At 33.4% G+C, this 11853-nt stretch overlaps 3 protein-coding genes and 2 long non-coding RNA genes across 7 annotated transcripts in view; 4 read left to right on the top strand and 1 right to left on the bottom strand.

The window, feature by feature from the left end:
* The window catches only part of LOC109585843 (uncharacterized), a 5051-nt gene extending 2205 nt beyond the window's left edge, over nt 1-2846 (bottom strand). The window contains exons 1-5 of the mRNA XM_020001987.1: nt 2754-2846; nt 1211-2692; nt 968-1165; nt 787-921; nt 5-737 (exon numbers count right to left, since the gene is read on the bottom strand). Coding sequence (XP_019857546.1) covers nt 5-737; nt 787-921; nt 968-1165; nt 1211-2594 — 2450 coding nt within the window. The 5' untranslated portion in view covers nt 2595-2692; nt 2754-2846. The remainder of the gene's footprint in view (nt 1-4; nt 738-786; nt 922-967; nt 1166-1210; nt 2693-2753) is intronic.
* An 81-nt stretch (nt 2847-2927) lies between these two features.
* LOC109585845 (uncharacterized) lies at nt 2928-7861 on the top strand. Of its 3 annotated transcripts, none has more exons than XR_002186693.1 (8): nt 2928-3026; nt 4608-4685; nt 5963-6103; nt 6730-6963; nt 7064-7143; nt 7189-7306; nt 7445-7512; nt 7561-7861. It is a non-coding gene; the product is annotated as an uncharacterized LOC109585845 (long non-coding RNA). The 3 variants fall into 3 exon arrangements; XR_002186695.1 differs by having other exon boundaries at nt 2929-3026; nt 6755-6963; XR_002186694.1 differs by lacking the exon at nt 2928-3026 and adding an exon at nt 4516-4534.
* A 592-nt stretch (nt 7862-8453) lies between these two features.
* Nucleotides 8454-9356, top strand: LOC109580156 (melanoma receptor tyrosine-protein kinase-like). Its single transcript, XM_020001986.1, has 5 exons — nt 8454-8499; nt 8557-9060; nt 9109-9183; nt 9233-9292; nt 9343-9356. Exons 1-5 carry the CDS (start codon nt 8454-8456, stop codon nt 9354-9356), a joined length of 699 nt encoding a protein of 232 aa, XP_019857545.1.
* A 36-nt stretch (nt 9357-9392) lies between these two features.
* LOC105314324 (uncharacterized) lies at nt 9393-9838 on the top strand. Its single transcript, XR_002186692.1, has 3 exons — nt 9393-9539; nt 9588-9701; nt 9745-9838. It is a non-coding gene; the product is annotated as an uncharacterized LOC105314324 (long non-coding RNA).
* Nucleotides 9839-9840: 2 nt separating this feature from the next.
* On the top strand, nt 9841-10747 carry LOC109585842 (epidermal growth factor receptor-like). The gene is made up of 3 exons (XM_020001985.1): nt 9841-9851; nt 9892-10253; nt 10596-10747. Exons 1-3 carry the CDS (start codon nt 9841-9843, stop codon nt 10745-10747), a joined length of 525 nt encoding a protein of 174 aa, XP_019857544.1.
* The last annotated feature ends 1106 nt before the right edge of the window (nt 10748-11853 follow it).

Raw genomic sequence — 11853 nt, 5'->3', positions numbered from 1 at the left:
AAGCATAGGTAGAGGAAGTGTCTGATTCTTATTAAGTATACTAGCTCTAACTTCATTTCTACGACCTTCATAATCATTAGCACTAGATGTACCAGTATCTGGTGGGATTATGTCTGTCATTGTCAATCTTTGCTTTCTAGTGCTACTTCTTCCACAGAAAAACCCACCTGCTGTACCAACAATGCAAAGAATAAAAATTATGATATAGCCCATTACACCTCCAACAACTACACTTGAGCTCAATGAGGACTGGTTTGGTTGTGTTGTTGGCAGCATATTGAAACATGACGAACTCTTTTCAACTGTTATTGTTATTTTAGAAAGACATAATGAAAGGCTTGTGTTCATACTTGTTGTTATAATTGTGCTTGTGTAAACTGTTGATGTAGATCTAACAGTAACTGGTTGAGAAAATACACAAGCTTGTGAAAATATTGTAGAAGTAGGTGTTATGTAAACAGTTGAAACGAAAAACACCTCACTAGTCATGCAATCAACTGGTGTTGTTGATGCTGCATAAGACGAACTGGTTGTCTCTTTAGAGCTGTAAATAACAGAAACAACGGATGGCTTTATTGTTACGTTTATGCTTGATTTATAAATAATAAGTCTCCCCATAATAACAGCATCATTTTGGTTGTATACCAGAAAGAAAGGAAGATCAGACAGGTTAAAAGAAGCAAAGTAACTTCCACTGTAGTTGTAGAAATCAAAACGAGTGACATTTAAAACTGAACCTATAATAATTATTTTTAAGATTAAGAATTCTGCAAGAGTTTTATGTACCTGATAAACTTTCAACTTGCAACTGAACAGTTGAGGTCTCTCCTGATTGTATTACTCCATGATAGTTTGATACATTAAGAGTCAGTTCTGTACTATCAATATTCAATGATGTGTTACTAAAGCCAATCTGTATATCTGAAAAAAAATACTGAGTCTGAGAAATATTGTAATATATACTTACAATCATTGTCATTTATTTCTACAGTGCATTCTGTAATTGGAAAGACAATAACATCTTGTCCAATAGCCTCTAGTCTTACAGTAAAGTACTCAGTAGGCTCAGCATAGAGGTCATCATTAATAGCAATTGTTACATTATGTAGTGTCTCTCCATATCTAAATGTGACCACTGAACTTGTTGACAAATAATCATCTCCAACTATATTATAATGATAAGACTATAGAAATAATATGCATTTTATACCTTCAGCTGTGTCCAATTGTTGAGGAGTGACACTCACTCTCACTGTTACTTCTTCCTCAACATTTGCACTTCTGTTTAAGTGGATAATGGCATTATAGTTTCCTTCTGTAACGATAAACAAATCTTGAGTAAAACTAACTTGTGGTAAAGGTAATGGTGGATTTATTGGATCAAGACCCATGCCACCTGAGAATGCATATCCTCTGTATGTCGTCCATCCATATATTGAAAGAAAGATCCCCCCTGAAGCATTTGCATGGGTGAATGTATGAGTACCAGAAGTTGAAGCATACCAGCCATAGCCAGCAATTGTTCCATTAGGAAAATAAATAATTGAGTCCCAAGAAGAAACAGAGTAGAGAGTATTATCTAATATCAGGTTGTTACTGAAGTATTGATCCCTAGGTATAAGCAGGTTCACACCACTAAATATTGCAAAGTATCTTGTGTACTCTATCGAGTATAAGTACTGGCTTATTGGAGGAACAGTGTTAAGTGTTGGGTCACCATAAGTACCTCCATTAAAGAAAGTACTTGGTCCAACATGTGCCACAAATATTGGCTTATTTGATATAAGACTGCAGTAAGAAGTGTATGAAGTATTAAACTGATAGACTTGTCCAGAGGAAAGAGTGGCATTAACTGTAGGACTAGTGCCACATCTCCTTTGAATAATTGTTCCAGGCCTGTGGGCAATAATTTTATAGAACTGACCACTAGCCCTATTGTGATGAGGAGACAAGAGGAATTCTTTACCCCAAGTGATAGTAGGAGTGACTTGTGCTGCCATTGGATCACCACCAATAGCTCCAAGTGGAATTTGAGCAGCACTGTGTCCACTTATAACTGTCAATGGAGCGTCTGAAATTATTTTACTTCCAGAGATATCAGAAAAAGCTTGGTACATTCTTATGGTCTGTCCTGCATGTATGACAAATGTGTTGCTTTCTCCTACACGATATGTCTTATATGCACTGATTGGTGATTGTGGGTTAGCTGGCATTGTAATGTTAGCGTACTGATTTGGTACTATTGTGACATTGGTATTATTTTTGCACCCAACAAGAAGAATGTGTCCAGAAAAGTTATTGAGACCATGAGATGATACTGCATAATATACATATGAATTTGTGGGTTGAGTGTGGCATGGAAGCCCTAAAAACGAAAAGTAACCATAAGTACTCTCACTCCATGCAACAACAGATACAGGCTCAGCCTCAGGTGAGCTAATGTGCAAGCCCAATCTTCGATATGAATAAAAGGAAAACAGAACTTCATAAGTCAACGGTATAGCAACAACATCAGGATCTCCTGCAGTGGTTGTACCAGAGTAGCTAAAGTCTTGATTGAGAGACTCAATGCTGTATTGAACTGATGTATTCATGAGTGTGTGCACTGTTAGTGTCAGGTTTGTTGCTCCATTGACGTTCCTTGGAAATGCCAAATAGAATTCACTTCCATATGAGGAGAGGTTGCCTGTGCCTGCATGTAGTACAATAGCTTTAAGTTGATGGATGCATGCAAGACAAAAATTAAAACTTACCTTTGCATTGTTGAAGTAGAATAATAAATAGAAAAAAACAATATTCTTGGAATGCGCTTCATAATTTTCCAGTTCTACATGTATTTCCGAGTCTTGAAAGAACAATCAACTTCAATTTTTATGCACATCTGTGGGTACATTTAAAAGGCGTGGTCAAATTTTTATGAGATAAAATGGCGAGTCCTTGAGATGAGATTGCGTGTGATTGTCAAAGAAAAATAGAAAATAACTTTATATGGTTGCCTGGACATACCTTAAGAGTGGCCAAAACCAGTTAGTAAATATACTTTTAGTAACTGATGTAATTTTTTTCTATCCATATTTTTTCCATAATCGGTATGGGTACAAAACTTTGCGGGGATCATTAATTTTCACTATTTTCGTTGTCAGCTGGCACTAATTTTTGAAAATTCAACCTCACAAATTTCTTTATTTGACCACTTCCTAATTAGGCATGAGGCTATTATACCCAAAAATTTACCCGTTATGCTATTCCATTGTGCCTTTAATCTTTACCCATTATGCTCTTTATTACCGTATACCGGTTTATTTTTGTGGTAGAAATTTTTCACAAATTTTGTATTTCTAAGATTTTGCAGAATTAATTTTTGTAAATAGCTAATAGCTTGCAGACTGCACCATGTGGCAATTGAAATTCAGAATTTTGTAGTAGAAAAATTTCGCGACTGAGCAAGAAACCACGAAATTCAAGAAAATATTTCACCTCGAAAATAAACCGGTATACGGTATGCTTATGTTACATCACACAAGCATTGATTGAGTTGCATTTATTTTCATTTCTTCGATAATTGGCAGCCATTTTGGTTCTTTAACTATGTATTTCCATTATTTAACTATTTTTTATTACAAATTATTTATTTATTATTTTTTAAAATAATAAATTATTATTTTATTACTAATTATTATTAATTATTATTTTTAAATTATTTTATTTTTTATTCTGGCATAATGCTCCTCCAAAATTCTACCCATTATGCTCCTCCAAAATTCTACCCATTATGCCGGAAACAATGCCGGCATATTAGCTGCATCCCTATTCCTAATGGCTGCTTTAAAAAAAGAAAATGGGAAATTAAAACAGTGAATTTAATATTTCCCTAAAATTGTGAAAATTTAATGCCGTGATTATTTTTTGAGTATACTGACATGATGAGTGACATCAGCAGTGTAATAAAAATTGAGAATTTTCTCCTTTAAGATACCCTGTATATAGTACAGAGTCTTTTTGACAAATTTTTGAGCAAATTTTGCAAAAAAAATCTAAATCTAGTTTTGATTAGAATCAGTTGTAACAACATTACAATGCTATTTTTGGTCAAAAGTTTTTTCAAGTTTGTCAATATGTTTTTAACAAAATTATATCTACATGTACTTGCTTATTTATATTAAAAATAGATGCTATTACTATAATTATGCTAGTACATGTATTTAAAAGTGCTACAGCCTTGAAATTACTTAATGTTTTGTTCCTATAGTGTATTGATAATGAGAAACAGAATAAAATGTGACCATAATTGACAAAAGGTACCTTATGGCGGATAGGAAAATTGGTATTTATAGCCTAAAAAATCCAACTTTCTGAGCTCAATTTATCATAAAATTACTTCAGAGGATGCAAAAAGTTACTAAGTAACTTTTAGAAACAATAGATGTCTAACAGAACACTCACAGGTTGATATTTTTCATTATAATGATGAATATAAAGATCCACCATAAGGTACCTTTTGTCAATTATGGTCACAAATACTTCAAAGCCAAAAGTCAGTGATAGTAATAGTCATTGTGGTAATGATTGTTAGTTCTAACGATAATTATTTATTTTATTTTCTCTAGTCAAAGGGAACCTCTTGAGCTCAATTTAAAGTTTATACGATACAGCACATTTAGAAGTGGAAAAGAATAATTGTAGTGGTAAGAAAAAGAACTTGAGTTATGTAATATTTTTACAACCTTTGGCCCCTGGTCATTCTTAAGATTGTTTTCACCACATGTGATGAATAATTATGTATTTATATATACAGTGTGTGTGTGTCACACTTGCATGTACATTTTTTATACACATTGTATTGAAGAAATAACAATTAAGATGCCTTAGCAACCAACTCGCCTACTTTCTATATAAGCATTAGAGATATTCGTCTTAATAAGAATTCAACTGTGCATGCAAGATTGTGACAACAATCTTAGTTTACACTATACTATAATACGCTTGTTAAAAATATGGCCATAGCACAAAAAATTTTAGTCAGAATCAGCTCAAAGTTTGGGGCGATTTTGGAGCCATTTTTTGGAAGAAACCATGGGCTATATAGTACTGGGTATTATTCAGATTTTGGGCAATTTAAAAAATGGTCATCACTTTTATTTATTGTCAAAATCAGTTCAAAATTTCTACAGAGCATAAGGGCATCAATATGTATCTGAAAATGTAATAAAAACTTTGGGTGATTTTGGAGCCAAATTTCAGACAAAACCATGGGCTATAGTACAGGGTATTTTTCAAATTTTGGCCATTTTTTAAAAAATGGCCATAACTTGAAATTTACAGTTTGAATTAGCTTAAACTTTCTACAAGGCATAAGGACGTCAATACGTATCAGAAAAAGTAATAAAAGTTTTGGGTGATTCAATTTTCAAAAAAAAACCATGGGCAAGGTATTTTTCAGATTTTAGCCAATTTAAAAATATGGTCATAACTTTTAAAATTATGGTCAGAATCAGTTCAAAATTTTTACAGAACATAAGTACATCAATACAGCATTGAAGAATGTAATAAAAGTTGGGAATTTAATATTGTTATTATTATTCATATGTGTTAATTGGTGTCTATTAATTTGTTTGTGTGAGCGTTCACAGCTGTGCATTTGATTGTAGAGAAGTAGACATTAAACCAAGAGTCAATTTGTGTGCTACTGTTATCCAGAGCAATTGGACAGCCAGTACTTTGAAGTTCCTATAAAGACACAGCAGCTATTTTATAATACAAATTGTGGTGATTTTGGAGCCAAGGAAACCATAGGCCTTCACCTTTTTCAAAATTTTGCTATTTTTAAAAATGGCATTTCCTTGAAAAATTTTAGTTGAAATCAACTCAAACTTTTATAAAACCCAGTTATGCATGCAAAGTGGTGAAAACAATCTTAGGATATTTTTAAACTATAATAATTATGCTTGTTTTCTTTATTTAGGTCGTCAGCTGTGGCATTTTGAATAGTTTGCTTCTCCGACTGACTAAAGTCAGTTATTTTGGTTTGGATTTCCTCAATACATTTCTCACTACATTCCCTCTATTCACAACTCCACAGAATGTATTGGACTATCTTGTTAAAGTAAGAATACCGTACAGCTGGAAATAATACATGTACCCTATTATTTTCGTGGTAAAATATTTTCGCTAATTTCACGGTTTGTGATTAGTTGTAAAAAATTTTCACTGCGAAATTCTGCTCTCCATTGCCACGTGGTGCAGTCTGCAAGCAATTCATGAAAATTAATTCGGTGAAATCAGGAAAATAGCGAAAGAGAGAGTAAGAAAGACTGCTGCCACTCGCAGTTTGCAATGAGATGATGAATGAACCACACCTATTACCCAACCCTCCCCGTTCATAGATATTAACTGCATTTAACCAAACTGCTTAAACTTCAATCAAAAACGCAAATTTAAATCTGCAAAATAATAAGATTCATTGCTACCACAGTTCATTATGCCACAATAATTGTTAAAACTGCAAAAATTTAATCCGCAAGCCAAGATATTTTAAGGATTTGCAAAAATTTTTTTCCACAAATTAACCAGCTGTACGGTAATTTACACACTACACTTCAGTGAATTAAAGTGTTAAAATGTAGAATTTTATAATCTATTAATCCTACAAACTTACTTTAACAAAGTTTTAATTCCTACTGAATTAAGTGATCATTAATGTTTAATTATTTGATTTTTTATGAATAATAGCTAACAGTATGGCAATACATTCTAGTTCACAATCACATACTTTGGATGTGGGCAGTAGCTAAGCAGCAGAGTGATTTGTCCAGGACAAGAGTAATAGAGTTTCTTAGTTTCTTGTCAATCTTGCAATGGAGTGCTATCAACTGAACAATTTCCTGAGCACAATGCAACTAATGGGAGCTTGAGCACAGCACTGTACTGAGATTTAATAGCATATTTGAAGGTTTACCTAAAACAGTAAGGAAAACAGAGAGCAGAGAAAGAAAGAAAGAAAAGAGAGATGAGTTTTATAATATAATTGTATGAGAAATTGATGCACAAAATTTATTTGTTATAGTTAAAAGCTCATTTAAGATTACTTGGCAAGCTAGGCAGTACTGATGGACGCTATAAAGAACTTAAAGACGCCATCAGAAAGTAAATACTCTCACACTAGTACTGACACTATTACCTTCCTTATAGAGCCACGTCTCCTCTAATACCATATTTGGCATTGACTATGAGTGAGCTGGTGAATGTGTCCGAGAGTGCATCAAACTATATTGAAGGAGATTTGGTTAACTTTACTAAAATGAGAAGAGTAAGTACCAAGTATAACACTGATGTACATGTAGTTGTAGCATTGAAATGCATCTTTTATTGTGCATCATGCATGCATGTAATTTATGCCTGTAGTCTGTAATTTGATTTGTATAAATTATTATTTACTTTTCTACAGTACACAAGAATCATACACAGTCTTCTACAGCTCAGAAAGACCCTTATGATTTTAACTTTGATCCTGAAGTACATAAATATTATTTAATTTTCCAAATTTTTTTTTAACACTAATAGATATCTAAAGTTCTGCTGACAGCAGAGTTGCCAGGAGATGAGAATGCTCTTTATGAATATGTTGATGAGCTTAGAGACTGTCCTTTATCACCTTCTTCCTCATCCTCCTCTTCCTCTGAACAATAGATGAATGCATTATCATTGTAACACTTTATGTTCCTCAAACATGTTAACTTTATGCTGTCTTTTTTGTTTTATATTAATTTTTCACTTTTTATAATGAGCCCTATTCATAGTTTTTTTTATTTTCAATTACATATTTTGCAGCTACAATTAAAGGGTTTTAATCTCTTGCTATTCATAAATTGATTCTTCATAACTTAAATGTAGGTATGTACTGTCATGCACTGATTGATGTTAGTGAGGTAGTTGGCATTGTAACACATACTGGTAATAGCGATTTAGCGTACAGATTTGGTACCACCGTCACTATCCAACCATAGATACGACCTACAGTAGTATGTTTAGCCTAATAATTTTTATTGGTATACTAATATTACAATGCTAACTATCCCACAATCATCAATCCTTGCACAGTACATACACACCTAAAATTACATAGGTACCATCAAGAGTATCTAAGCCTACTCTTGTTACCAATAAAATGCACTAGACTAGATAGATCTAGGCGTGGTCAGCTTTATACATCATGATCATAGATAGTAGAGTATGCTCTATATAGATCTATCCCATGTTGCAACAATGTTATGATTGTTGCACTGCAACCACAACTATTAGGAACACAAATTTTTAATAAGATGCCAGGTGTTCTGCTCAGTTGAGGCCAACCATGCATGTAACTTTCAAGGGAGAGTAGAACTCCCACTGCCAGAAACAAATAACAGCTGCCTTTAACCTACATCATGCTGATTTTTCACTACCTGTTGAGCTTTATGGTCTTTTCATCAAATGGTCAAGTTGAACCTGATTGCCCTTTAAGTAAGAAAAAGAGAGTCTATTAAACTATTCATATTAAACCAAACTATTTACATGTAGAGTCGATCTGTTTAGGTCACAGCACTAACAGAGTATCTCAAAGTCAAGGAGACTCTGTATCCAGTATTCTTCAAGATGCGTATGAACAGTTTTGTGGTTGTCGGTACATTGAAGACAATATAGTTATTAGAACAGGCTCTGGTCTTGTTGATATAAGCCAGCCTCTAGTGGAAGCTAATTTCTCTTTCCTTTATTATGTAATAGAGATCAGTGGCTATCTTGAACTGAACAATATACCATCCATTGAAAGGCTCTCCCTGCCTAGGCTGAGACTCATACGTGGGAGGAATTTACGTTCTGGACGTTATAGCTTACTGGTGTCTGGAAGGATTGAAACTCTTTACATGCCCAGATTAACTGAGATCAGTCGAGGCGATGTGTTGTTAGGTAGCTCTAGTCTTAATTCTTACTTGTGTAATACAAGATCAATTAATTGGACTGATATTGCCCCTTTTCCTGTCAGTGGTCATCAATTCAGTGGGACAGATGGTTGCAGTGACATAGGTAAAATAATTTTTGTGAATTATTATTGTCATTGAAGTTATCATTTAGATATAATTGACTGTAATGCATTAGGATGCAGCTCAGGGTTTTGCTGGTGTAATGACACTGATTGCTGCCAAACATGTGAGGAAAAATTAACATTTTACTTTATCTAATTAATATATCTAATTAGTATCATTTAACTGCAATTGCAACAATAGTCGTTGTTTCAGAGATGGTCAAAACATACACTGTTGCCATCCAGAGTGTGTTGCTGGTTGCAGTGGATATGATAATAGTCAGTGTTTTGTATGTGATAAATACGTGTATGTTAATATTTTTGAGTCATATGCTCTAGGCTTGTAAGAATGTTTTGAATGTTGGCGCATGCCAAGAGAGGTGCCCTAATCAATTTATAATTAATCCTTTTACTCGAACTTTTATACCCAATCCGGAATTTAAACTTGAAGCTCAGCCACTTTGTGTTAGCTCTTGTCCAGGTAATATCTACTAACTATTATTAATCATTGCTTTTTTATTATTCTAAGATATGCTTTTTCAGGTCGATACCCAATGTGTTAAAAATTGTCCTTCTAATTATATGCCTGTTGCTAATAATGGAACTATGAGATGTGTTTTATGCAATGATACTTGTCCTAAAAGTAAAATTATATGCATAAGAGGTATGAATGAATTAATATTTAGAATGTACTGGTGGTGTATTTGATTATAATAATCCTGGAAAACTGACTGGATGTACTGTCATTACTACTGACTTGAGGATTTTAAGTGTACCTGTAAATGTTAAGTTAGTGTTATACATTGCAAAAATTTTATTGCAAAACCTTCTAGTCTATCAATATTGAATGATCTCAAGGACATTAGAGAGATACGTGGCTCACTGGATATTAGTGGCTTCAATAAAGAGACTTTTCCATACTTATCTAACTTGAAAACTGTTGGTAATGATTCCAGTCAAGTTTTATCACAGTCATGCAATGGATCAAGTGACTCAATTCAGTTTTCAATTATAATAGCTAATACTGATTTGGTTAGCATTGATCTCTCATCCCTTGAAGCTGTCATCAATGGTGGTATACAATTGGAGAATAATCCTTCTTTATGTTACCTTGGGAATTTGAGCTACTACCTGGCCAATGCATCATCATCATCTTGTGTGCTGGATAATCACAAAAGAAGTATTGATGAATGTGGTTAGTATTTGCATTTTGTGTAGCTTGTGAGTATTTGTTACCTGTTATGGTAATTTGTCTAAACATTTACTTGTATGCAGTATATGCAACAACAGGTTCTTGTATATAGTTTCCATATTGAATATCAATTGTTTAGTCTTTAGCTGTAAGTAATTGCACAGTATAGACTTTGGGTGACATTATTGTTATATAATTTTATTTGCTAATGGTCTTTATCTTTGGCTCTATATTTGCCTTGAGTATCACAATGGTGTAAGCATACTGTGTTACTGTGAACAATCTCATGTTAACATAACTACTTGATTTTTATTGTTACATAGTAAATTTCTATCTTTATTATAGTTGAAATGAACATGACATGTCATTCTCAATGTTCATCTGCTTCTGGTTGGTGCTGGGGACCTAATGATACTCAATGTGTGACTTGTACAAACTTCAGCTTTAATGGACAGTGTGTGCCAGATTGTCATAACTTTGATGCACATGGAATGTAAGGGTATCTATTGTATTGTGTATAATTACATTGCATGCTCATGGCTACATAATGCATTATATCGGGGGAACAAAAATCTATATGCTATCACACTTCATTCGTAATTTTTTACTACTGAGCACATAAGATAACATATGCAAATCTAATAATTATGTTTATGCCTTAAAAGTGGAGAACAATTGGGTAATGTATACCATTGTTTTGAACAAATTTTGAAACTATTTTTAAAATTTTAGAGAATCACATTACACAAGAACATGCATGCATAATAAAAATGGATAATTTTAGTATTAAAGTATAATGAGCTCTATGCAAAGAGCATGCATATATAACAGAAACTTAATTGCATAAAAGCAATAATAATTGCGTATATTAAAACTTCATGTAGACTAGCTATGATGTTGGGACTTTAGGTTTTAAATTTGGACTTTTATTTACTTCTAAATTCTGTCCTTTTTACTTTGCTTTTTCTCCTTCAGTCACTTATTTAATCATAATGCTAACAATACTTGTTTACTTTGTCACTCATTTTGTAATGGTTCATGTGTTGGAGAGGTATGGAATGGCTATTCATTCATTTTATTAATAGTAAGAATGTACAGGGTCCTGCCAACTGTAGTATCTGTAATACTGATTTCTTTGTGAATGTAAGTATTGGAGTAGGCATAGAGTGTCTGGAGTCATGTGTGGGTGACACTTATTTACCTGATGATCGCACTAGTGGTGAGTATGAATATGAAGTGCATATTGCAATTAATGTTCTTCAGGTGAATGCCTGCCTTGTTTTAATGGTTGTACTCTTGGTAATGGCTGTGCTGGCCCAGGAAAGACATTCAATGACAGTAATGGCTGTAGTGCATGTGATACCATTTTACTTAATTTAAATGGAGAACAAGTGAATGACTTATAAATTTTTATATAACTTTTTGTATTGGATGTAGATTAAGTGTCAGAGGAATGTAACCTGCCCTTCTGGCTATTATCGTGAACAGTTGTTAGAGGATCGTGGCATTTTTCTTACTGGTACTGTTTTGTGTCATTCCTGTCATGAGCTTTGTGCAACATGCAGTGGGCCTTCAGTTAGTGATTGTGTTCTATGCTCATATA

The sequence above is a fragment of the Amphimedon queenslandica genome, unplaced genomic scaffold (assembly GCF_000090795.2).
Source record: "Amphimedon queenslandica unplaced genomic scaffold, v1.1 AMPQUscaffold_12997, whole genome shotgun sequence".
In the NCBI taxonomy this organism is placed as follows: Eukaryota; Metazoa; Porifera; class Demospongiae; order Haplosclerida; family Niphatidae; genus Amphimedon; species Amphimedon queenslandica.
The sequence above is the reverse complement of the archived record's forward strand: the minus strand, read 5'-3'. Positions and strand labels throughout refer to the sequence as shown.

Coding starts and splice junctions, on each gene's coding strand:
- LOC109580156 (XM_020001986.1), top strand. CDS start 8,454: ATGGTCTTTTCATCAAATGGTCAAGTTGAACCTGATTGCCCTTTAA. Junction 8,500..8,556: donor TGAACCTGATTGCCCTTTAA/GTAAGAAAAAGA, acceptor ATTTACATGTAG/AGTCGATCTGTTTAGGTCAC. Junction 9,061..9,108: donor AGATGGTTGCAGTGACATAG/GTAAAATAATTT, acceptor GTTATCATTTAG/ATATAATTGACTGTAATGCA.
- LOC109585842 (XM_020001985.1), top strand. Junction 10,254..10,595: donor AAGAAGTATTGATGAATGTG/GTTAGTATTTGC, acceptor TCTTTATTATAG/TTGAAATGAACATGACATGT.